General features: G+C 37.2%; 1 protein-coding gene across 1 annotated transcript; it reads right to left on the reverse strand.

The window, feature by feature from the left end:
• Positions 1-348: 348 nt before the first annotated feature.
• On the reverse strand, positions 349-11,713 carry coq5.L (coenzyme Q5, methyltransferase L homeolog). The gene is given in 7 exon segments (NM_001096042.1): positions 349-1,142; positions 1,718-1,829; positions 3,005-3,093; positions 3,300-3,406; positions 4,535-4,759; positions 9,660-9,809; positions 11,530-11,713. Coding segments are annotated over 7 exon segments (933 nt in total). The 5' UTR covers positions 11,678-11,713; the 3' UTR covers positions 349-1,040.
• Positions 11,714-11,735: the final 22 nt, after the last annotated feature.

Consider the following 11,735-nt stretch of genomic DNA (forward strand, 5'->3'; position numbering starts at 1 on the left):
TTGTGGTAGAAATCACCTGACAAAGGGGTACACCCCAGAAACATTGTATCCTTGTTGGCTTGACATTGAACACAGGTTATGTGTGCTGGATCTACTGTTTTTTTCTTTTTTTGAACTCCTTTGTGTGTCAGGTAGCTGAGGTTACCCTGTGAAATAATTTTTCCATTTTAGAGACACCAAACAGAAAAGTCAGTTCAGTACAAGTCTCCAACATCATAATCCAAGAAGCAACAATGCAAGGTCTGCTCAGCCTTCTCCAACTGAGACTTCTAAATTTATAGGTACGTATGTGTGTGTGTTTAAACTAACATATAAACAAAACTTACAAAAATGCAGCACTGTATTTCATTGTCATTTTTCTTTCTTTATAAATTTTATTAAAAGCAATATTTCAGGAGCATCAATTCTCTTTATCGAGCCAATTTCGTATGTACTTCACTCACAGATCACACAATTAATTACATGTCCAAGTAACACAAGTCCATATGTTTACATTCCAGTTGCCTTAGCACTTTCACAGGTTTAAATGGTATACATACATTTCACTGCCTCCTTTTGGAATCTCAGCTTTATCAAGCTCTTGCTAGACAAGTGTAAGTTTATGTCAGTGGTTCTTTAGTTTACCCCAGCAATATTTAATAATACAAAGAGGCCACTTAAGCAACTTTGCTGTTGTATCACACTGATTGGCTGTATTCTTTTTTTTTTAAACCGTTTTCAACTGAGGAACAATTTTGCAAAAATAATTTTACTTAAAGAACGAGTGTTTTAGACATGCTTAGTATTCAGTTTCCACTGCCAAGAATGACTTAGGAATCCGTCATGTTTTCCTTTGATTGTGATAATGGGAGAGCCCATCCTGCAAACAGCAACTCTGAAGTCTCTGATTGTACTCGGACGTTTCGAGAACTAAACCACATAAACAGCATCCACACTCAAAGTGGCTTCATTCGTGAAAATGTAAACGAATTTAGTTTACATCAATTGCAGGTTTTCATGAGTTTATTCTAGTTCTCTGTGTGCTTTATAGTGTGTTTGATTTATAATTTGAAGCCCGAGTGCACTGCGACAACACCAGATGTCAGATTGTGATAGTTCACCTTGGAAAAGCCAGCATCTTCTATCATGGCCTTAAACTCCTCCTAAAAGAAAACAAATCAAAAAAACTCTTCAGAACAGAAAATAAGTCACTCTAAATGAAAAACAAAATGTAATGAAAAAAAATCCAGTCACAATAATTCTGTAATAATTTTGTCATTCATCTACAACAGTTTTTCAGACTTCTTGGATTCAAGCCACCTCCTTATTAGTCTAGTGCTACAAAAGACCAGAAGTCCTTTAGTTAATAATAATAATAATAATAATAATAATAATAATAAGTTAAAAATATGTAAAGACATTAAGGGGCATAGTTATTAACATTGGAGACAATCATCACTGGTGATGTTGCTCATAGCAACCAATCAAATATTTGCTTTTGTTTTCTTACTTGACTGTTCAACTCTAATTGCCGATTGGTTGCTGTGGGCAACATCACCAGTGATATTTGTCTCCAATGTTAATAAATAACTGCAATACTCACCCTTCTATAGATTTCTAGATTCAGAAAAGCAATTTACTCCGAAGCTCACCCTCCATTGTTTAAGTCAGCTATAGAGAGTAGCCCCACAGTCTAGGAGAAACCTGCTGTACACAAACATTATATGACAAGTTTCACCTGAGATGGGAAGCGCCTGATGCTCTCTACAAGGTACTGGTAAGATTTCCAGTCTTTGGCAATGACTTCTCCAAGCACTGGAATCACTTGAAAACTGTATACATCATATATCCTGGAATGTTAAAGAATAACATAATGAACAACTAAAAAAAAGCTTATATGTAACATTACTGCTGCTACTGTAAGGGTCAAACAGTAAATGACATGCAGATTCAATTTTAATATTCCTGACAGAGGAACGTAGTACATATACAATTTGAAAGAACCTAAGCAGTCACTTTGGGCAACTTTGCACCGTGTTTGTTTCCTCACCGACAGTTTGCATAATTGCGATGGGAAGGAAATAAGGGACATTTTGTAGCCCGCTGTAGCCAAAATTTATTGCTGGTGACAAAACATCCCATGTGCAATTTCCCGAAAAAAGGGAGGGAGAGAAATATTGGGCCCCCTGTAGTTGCGATTTCTGCTGATATGAGTCATACCACTAAGACTTAAGATAAATGGGGTTATGTAATACAAGGTGCAACATTTGCGATAATTCTTATTAGCAACCAGTCATACTAAAATAATAGTAAAAAGCAAACATCTCATTTGTTGCTATAGGTTACTGTACATGAGAAAAGCTGGCACTTATATATATATATATATATGTGTGTGAGTGTGTGCTCTGCAAGAAATGTGTTAACCTTTTCAAATAGAAAATTTATGTTATCCCTTTGATAGAGTTACAGAATACATTTACTGGTCTCACAATTAATTTAGGTTTTATAAATCATGGTATTGTCCTTATGAGAAATTCCATGGAAATGCATGCATCAGCTGAATTTCCTTAACTTACTGATGGACTACATGGTATACAGTCCATGGGACACCATATCAGTCATCCTAATTATCACAATCAGCCTCAGTATACTTGGAAATCCTGGGATTATTTTGGACCTCAGTCTGGTTATGATCACAATATAGGGACCATCACTAATCAGTAGATTATAAGTATTTATCAGTGGCGGGAACTACCTGGGGAGCAGGGGGTGCGAGCGGGCCAGGGCCCCACCCCCTCAGGGCCCCCCGGCAGCCCGCACGCCACTGACAAATGCAGCCAAATGCGGCCGTACGGAGGGGGCGGGGCCAGGCTGCGCATCACGCACCAGGGCCTGCCCCCCTCTAGTGACGCTACTGGTATTTATATAGGAAATTATATATTTGTACCCTTATGCAATAGATGCCATAATGCCATGTCTAATATTTCGATGTTAACAGCAACATTTGAAATAAAGAGGTCATTACTTGGAGAGAAGTGGGTTGTTGACATGACTGAATTCAAGGCATAAGAACCTTCCTCCAGGTTTAAGTACACGATAGGCTTCCTGCAATGCCTTAAGAAGAAAAAGAAATCTGCATTAAAGCAATAAATAGGTAATACATTGTGTTACTATTCAGAAGTGGTTACCATTAAACGGTTCTGAAAATCGGGTGTTGGTTAGGGGCTCATATTTAATATTGTCATTGTAAAAAAGCATTGACTTCACTTCTCATGCATTGCAAATTAACATGTATATCTAAAGGTCTTTTAAACACTAACCTGCTCTATATGGGTCACATTTCGAATGCCAAAGGCAATGGTATAAACATCAAACTTATCATCACCAAATGGCAGCTCTTCGGCATCACCTGCTACCCAGGACAGTCCTAAATACAAAGCACAAAATAACATTTCAATATGCTAAGAATTGTTTTAAATATAGCTTTTGCTATAAAACACTGAAATATTTGCAAAAGGCACACTACAGTTGGAGATAAAACAACAAAAAAACTTTTCCCATACATCTTGAAAACATAACAATAAAAAGTACAATTACATATAACATAACTGTCCAAAAGGAGCTGCACATTTTAAATTTGATTGAAAAAATCTAATTTGAGAGATGTGCAGTCCCAAGCTTGTAGCACTCCAGGGGATTTAGATTTAAATAAAATATTTTTCAAAATTTATGATAACATATATTATAAAATATACAAATAGCAATAGAAATTTGAAGAGCAGGTAAGCCTGAAGCTAGTATTGGGTAAGTGGAAGGAAAAGGGGAAAAAACACGGAAAAGGGAATACCTTCGGAATTGTGATAAAATTAGTATTGGAGGATAGCTATAGACCAGTGATTCGAAACCAGTGGCTCGTGACAAACATGTTGCTCTCCAACCCCTTGGATGTTGCTTCCAGTGGCCTCATAGCAGGTGCTATTTTTTTATTCCTGGCTTGAAGGCAAGTTTTGGTTGCAAAAAAATCCAGTTGTACTGCCAAACAGAGCCTCCTGTACATTGCCAGTCCACATGGGGCTACCAAATGGCCAATAACAACACTTATTTTGCACCACCCAGGAGTATTTTACATGCTTTTCTTGCTCCCCACCTCTTTTTACATCTGAATGTGGTACATTTATAGTTTGACTGTACATAGAGGTTGCAACAGACAGTGGCATTTATTGGAAGCTATAACATCCTGCCTGGAGTTGAACCTGTGACCTCTAGGTTGCTGTACAGGTTCTTATACTGCAGTGCTGTATGAGCAGACTGCTAATGTCCTGGTTCACTCTTATAGGCCTCGGCTGGCAATTGCTGGCAGGAAAGCAATTGGGTAGGTTAGTCGCCTGCAGTAGCGAAGATTTGTCGCTTGGCGACTAATTTCCCCCGTGTGCTACCGCCCTTAGAAACACTGCTCAACTGACTTTGTTTCTGTATTACTTCACTTCTCAGGAAGAACCAGGCAAATTCTGACAGCCTCCTTAATGCATTTTAGAGAGGATAGACCATAACTCACCTTCAGAATAGCCCAGCCTGAGTGACTTCTGCAGACCAACCTTAAGCATTTCTTTGTTTATATCACATATTACAGCTCGGGATCCCATCAAAGAGCCTTCTTCTTTGTTCTGATAAGTCTTTGAGATGTCTGGCCAGGAAAGATCCTGTTGGAATTTCAACTCTTGACGAATCCACTTTTCTCTCTGAGCGCGAATATAATTAATAAAACGAAATGAAATATCACCTGTATAAAGAAATTAATAAAAACATGGATGAGGTTCTAATGAGCTGAAAGGCTTAAACTTTAAAGCAGAAATTAAATAATATAAACTTTGTATTTACCCAAAGCCTTAAGAGTCTGGATTTGTACAATTAATTTTACAAGAAATTGCTGTTTATGCTAAAGAGACACAATTCAAAGGAGCATAGTCATAGTAATCTGGATGCATCTGCACTGAATATTCTTGGCAAATCCCAAAAGTGAGAAAATGGAGGAAGATGAAATGAACATCTGTAGGAGGTGCTCTGGAAACAAAATGTCTCTGGTTCGGGGGGTGTTTCAGAGTTAAGTTGCCATAGATCCCAAAGATAAATTCACACAATAATCTGTTTCGTACGATTTTCAGATCGTGTGTGGATTGTTCCGACATTTTTCATACCATGGCGTTCGGTCGTTCTGTTGAACGGACAGATTAGAAGATTTCTGTCAACCAATGATAAGATTATTAGTAAAAAAAGAAGAGTCTCAATTTGCACTCAGTAGAAAGTTTAAAAATTCACTAAATTTTATTTAAACAATCATCATTTCTGTTAATCACCATTACCCAATATGGAATTAAATTAATTAAATCTATCATTTCATGCATTAAATGAAGTTTATAAATACACCACAAGTTAATTTAAGTTCATCTCTACACCATAAATCATTGGTTTAAACATTTCCTGTGGTGAATTAATTGATTAAACCACAATTGAATATGAATTCATCTAATTCCTATAAAATGAGAGATTTAGGTATTTCATGTAATACATTAATTAATTAGACCACATTTGTGTGTGTGTGTGTATATATATATATATATATATATATATATATATTTCAGCACCATCCAGTAAAATAAATTAAAGTTGATGAATTGTGCAAACAGTCCAGTATCAAAAATTAATTGTAGAAAAGTTCCTGTTAAAAATAGAAAAAAAATAGAGAAGGAGAAGTTATTAAGTGCCCATGCTGGTTCCTTGATCGGAAGACTTTCTTTAGTAATAGCCGTGATCATCAAACCCATGGTTGGGAGCTGCAGTATAACACGGAGGCATACTTCAATCCTTCTATATAATTAACTTTGTTATACTGCAGCTCCCAACCTTGGGTTTGGTCATCACGCCTATTACCAAAGAAAGTCTTCCGATTAAGGAACCAGCACGGGCACTTTATAACTTCTCCTTTTCCATTTTTTAACAGGAACTTTTCTACAATTAATTTTTGATACTGGACTGTTTGCACAATTCATCAACTTTAATTTATTTTACTGGATGGCGCTGAACTATTTATATACAAATGTGGTCTAATTAATTAATTCTTACATGAAATACCTAAATCTCTCATTTATAGGAATTAGATGAATTCATACTCAAATGTGGTTTAATCAATTAATTCACCACATGAAATGTTTTAAACCAATGATTTATGGTGTAGAGATGAATTTAAATTAACTTGTGGTGTATTTATAAACTTAATTTAATGCATGAAATGATAGATTTAATTAATTTAATTCCATATTGGGTAATGGTGATTAACAGAAATGATGATTGTTTAAATAAAATTTAGTGAATTTTTAGAATTTCTACTGAGTGCAAATTGAGACTCTTCTTTTTTTTTTACTAATAAGGTTACTTTCTCTAGTCTCTTGCACCGTCAGCCACTGTTACATAATTTCTAACCAATGATAAGATCTCTGCACGTTTTGCCTATCTGACGATATCAATAGGTGCTATTTTTCGGACATAACTTTCGTATGGTTGCAGTCATGGCCAGAACATTGTCTGGTTTGTTCTTTTACTACTGTATTTAATCTGAATGGTTAGTTGCAGGTCGAAGATTGAGCAGTACGATCATTCATACAATATGAGGCTAAAATCTATACATCTAGGGCCAGCATTAACTGCCAACTGAGGCAACTGAGGCAACAGACCCTGAAGATAGCACCTGTGAACTCCGCTGTAAATTCCCCTGAAAATGCTTTATCTGCTCTATCAACACCCGAGCTGCCATTAGACGTGCATAAAACTTTTTACTATATGTTGAAGACAGTAGGAAGGCAACTGGTAACAGGCCCGGACTGCTAATCTGTGGGTTCTGGCAAATGCCAGAGGGGCTTCTGTAAAATGCCATAGACAGTCACTATTTATTGGGCCTGTGGGGGCTGTTTGGGCCTCTGAGTACTTGGCATGCCAGGGCCTATTTTTACTCCTAGTCCAGATTTGACTGGAAGGTAAATAATAAATAAAAAATAATAATATAACAATAAAAAATCATATTTAAGTAGTAAAGTTAGTAGAAGCAGCGTGTGCTTGGTCTGTTTTTGCTACATTTGCACTGTATAACCAATACAGAGTCTCTAATCCACCAATCCATTCTTGCTTTGAACATCATGCACATCAGTCACAAAACAAGCCCACATGGTTACCATGGCACCCAGGTTATACACACACACACACACCACAGCCAGTCTGGATACACAAAGCACAGCTCACACATAACACAGTCACTCTGGACACAAACAAAACAATCAAAGAAACATGCCCAGTATACAGCCATAAACAAATGCACACCAGAGCCATCATGGACAAAAGAGAGGACACAGATGATCTCCATAACTTATACTAATATGAGCTCTACATAAACATCACCTCTTTTTCTGACAGTTTTGACCTATATATAAGTATAAGTCCATTATGCAGAAGGGTTATCTGTGCAATGGTAAAATCAGATTATATACAATAAAGGGATACTGTCGTGGGAAAAATATTTATCAGTTAATAGTGCTGATCCAGCAGAATTCTGCACAAAAATCAGTCTCTCAAAAGAGCAAACAGATTTTTTTTTTATATTCAATTTTGAAATCTGACACAGGGCTTGACATACTGTCAGTTTCCCAACTGCCCCCAGTCATGGAACTTGTGCTCTGATAAACTTATGTCACTCTTTACTGCTATAAAACATATATTGCTTACACATGCAACTTAGGTATTTCTTGCCGATCCCTTCACAGTCCCTCAGCTGTAAATAAAAGTCCAGAGCAAATGTATATGTATTTCCTAGGGAATAAATATAAGGAGATCAGCGCCTGTGGCAACAGAAATTAGAAACAAGCATAGCGTAATACGTTCAATTAAAGGGAATATCACCCTGTGTGTGTGAAAAAATTTATAAATGTGCTCCCCTTTTCCTTGGGCAGCTATTAAAGGACAAGGAAAGTCTAAAATAGAATAAGGCTAGAAATGTTGTATTTTGTATACTAAACATAAGCATGAACTTACTGCACCACAAAGCCTAATCAAACAAAAGATTTATGCTTTCAAAGTTGGCCACAGGGGGCTGTCATCTTGTAACTTTGTTAAACATCTTTGCCTGACCCTGACCTTGCACATGCTCAGTGTGGTCTGGGTTGCTTAGGGATCGTCATAAACAAAGCTGCTTGAGTTCTGCATGGCTGGGAAGTAAGGCGGGGGCTCCCCCTGCTGTTTATAAGTATGATTGTTTTCCTGCTCAGCAGTTAGGGACCATCTGACAATTCCTATCCACAGCAGTAAATGAAGGGAGAATTTCACTGCATACAGTCAGGTTTCTTATAAAAATGGTACACATTTTTTAATTAAAGTATATTGGAGATAGGTTTCTTTTTCATTAAAGAAAGTAAAAATGGGATTTTATTTTTTTGCCTTTCCTTGTCCTTTAATTAGCAAAAGAAAGACAAATCCAGGTGATTACCCCACGCTTGGACCCAGGAGAGGCACCACAAGGGAGTCTGAAAAAACCGGCAGGACTGCCCCGAGGGACCACACACAAACTTTTTGGGACTGAATGCGTATTACCCAAAGAGGGTAAATGTGAGTGTATTTTTACTTGATTTTAATTATATTTTAATAAAAACGGTATCACACTATCCTCAGTTCCTATTTCTAATCCAGAGTCTGGCAGGAGCGGTGATCTGGAGGAGGGACCAGAAAGGATTTTTCTTGATATGCATAACGCCACAGCAGTGGTTTGTAAGTAGGCAATTTACACAGAGTGTGGAGGCACTTTACTATCGGATTGCACCTTTGCTGTATAGGAAGAACATCTCTTCTCCTTATATTCACCTGGATTTGTCTTTCTTTTGCTAATTAATAGCTGCCCAAGGAAAAGGGGAGCACATTTATAAATTTTTTCACACACACAGGGTGATATTCCCTTTAATTGAACGTATTACGCTATGCTTGTTTCTAATTTTTGTTGCCACAGGCGCTGATCTCCTTATATATATTCCCTAGGGAATACATATACATTTGCTATGGACTTTTTACTGCTGTACTGCAAGTTGGAGTGAAACCAACCCTCCCATCACCAGAACAATGGGAAGGTAACCAGATAGCAGCACCCTAACACAAGATAACAGCTGCCTGGTAGATCAAACAGCACTCAATAGTAAAATAGAGGTCCCACTGCTACACATTCAGTTACATTGAGTAGGAGAAACAACAGCCTGCCAGAAAGCAGTTCCATCCTAAAGTGCTGCCTCTTTCTGAAAGCACATGACCAGGCAAAATGACCTGAGATGGCTGCCTACACACCAATATTATAAATAAAAAAAATACACTTGCTGGTTCAGGAATGAAATTTTATATTGTAGAGTGAATTATTTGCAGTGTAAATAGTGTAATTTAGAAATAAAAACGACATCATAAAAATCATGACATAATCCCTTTAAAGAAGCAGGATGTTCAAAAAAATTAAGCTACTCTGGATTTCTGTTTCTGTAGCTCAAGCCTAGTTATTTTTTCATTAAAACAATAAACAAAAAATATGTTTAACACAAGATCTATTCATTAAACTAGACAGAATAATGCCACTTTAAATTCTGATGGTTTCTTGTAATTCTTACCTGTTCCTCCAGCCATATCCAGTAGCTGCATCCCTGGTGTAGGTTTCATAAGCTGCAACAGCCAGTCCTTCCAAAACCGGTGCACTCCCAGGCTCATGGCATCATTCATAATATCATAATTATGAGCAACATTCTCAAACACTTTGTAAACTTAAAAAAAACAAAACAAGGAAACTCAATGTCATTTATAATTAGTGTGGTACATAAACCTCAATAGGGAAATGTGGCGCACAAGTGATATTGCCTACAAAATCTGCTGTTATTGTGATAAGTTACAAAATTGTATAACAAATTATTGCCTTTGGTGAGTATTTTTAGCTCCCTTCCTTGTGCCACTGGAGTTTTTTCAATTATCCAATCTTCTTCTAACGTGTCACTATGTCATTCCTTTATGTGCCGTCACCTTTAGCACACACTCCTTGTGCCAATATCTTACCCATTATCCCACTTCCAATGTCTTATTAAATTTCCTCCTACCCCCCAATTAACTATTCTATGTTCCGTTCCAACTGTGCCCCACATTCTTAATCCACCTCTCAGTTTTATACCTTTTCTTCTTCTTCTCTCCTACTCCTGATGATGTTCAACATGCTCTCCCCTCGCTTCACCATTTATCACTCTCCGTCAGAAGAGATCATTTAATTGCACTCTCCATCTTATGTTTTACTTCTTTATTTCTTCTTGTGTCAGCTTTACAACTTGGACTTCTGTTCCCCTCATCAATAACTTGTTTAATTGAGTTCAATCAGTCCCATCCTCTTGTGTCTGTAAAACTTACTACTACCATGTAAGTGTAGTTAATATACTTTGTATATATTATTGTAGACCTGTTTGTTCTATTAATTTATTGTTCTGCTGCACAGCGCCATATATATATATATATATATATATATATATATATATATATATATATATATATATATATATATATATATATATATATATATATATATATATATAAAGCATCAAGAACCGCACTCACAGGACTTTAGAAGGTGCAAAATCAAAAAATATTTATTTCAACGTTTCGGCTATTCACTTAAGCCGTCATCAGGAAGTCACTTCCTGATGACGGCTTAAGTGAATAGCCGAAACGTTGAAATAAATATTTTTTGATTTTGCACCTTCTAAAGTCCTGTGAGTGCGGTTCTTGATGCTTTATCTATGATCTATTATAACCAGCACCTAGGCAGTAACAATTGTTATGTGTGCACCAGAATTTGGTCTTTATATATATATATACGCTAGTCCAACCTGGTGCACTCACAATCCATAGAAACAGCTGCCTGGGTGCTGGTCAAAACCAGTATACATACATTGCCAAAAAAACGCACTCCAAGGACTTGTTAGTGAAAAAAAATGAAATGAAAAAGTGATTTTATTTCAATGTTTCGGCTCCATTACTTGGTCTGTCATCAGGTCGATCAGATGTCCTGATGACGGCCCAAGTAATGGAGCCGAAACGTTGATAATTTTATTTCAAGTCCTTGGAGTGCGGTTTTTTGGCAATGTATTTATATATATATATATATTGTATGTGCAGTGTTAACACTCTTACCGGATCACAAGTTTATTGCAGGTGCGGGGTTAAAAGTGTATCATATAATATCGCAGAGGGACTAGCACTGCATTTGGATTATATTATTTAATGATGCATATACAATGTTTGGCCCACATTAGGGCCTTTCTCAAGGACTCATATATATATATATTTTTCGATCAGGGCAGCACTCAGCTTATGAGTACTCTACACGTTCGATGTGTGTGGTCTCTCATGCCCCCTGTCCCTGGGTGACTAGTGTTTGTAGTAGCAGTGCAGAGCACACATGCAGCAATACGTTTGACATTAACTTTTCAGCTGCAAACTCACCTCTCTCCCTCTTCTCCTCCTCAGACACTGCCTGGAAACCGAAGTGAGTCTCCTTCCTGGAGGCTTCCGTATAAGATGCTTTTTGGCACCTCAATATCTCCCTCATCCCACAGAGGCGACCCCGGAGAACAGATCTCATGTGCGCCATCCTGAAACTCACGACCTTGCCGCAAACCAAGTCTGCCGTTTAACCTCTCTACTAGTTC

The sequence above is a fragment of the Xenopus laevis genome, chromosome 1L, assembly GCF_017654675.1.
Source record: "Xenopus laevis strain J_2021 chromosome 1L, Xenopus_laevis_v10.1, whole genome shotgun sequence".
Taxonomy (NCBI): domain Eukaryota; kingdom Metazoa; phylum Chordata; class Amphibia; order Anura; family Pipidae; genus Xenopus; species Xenopus laevis.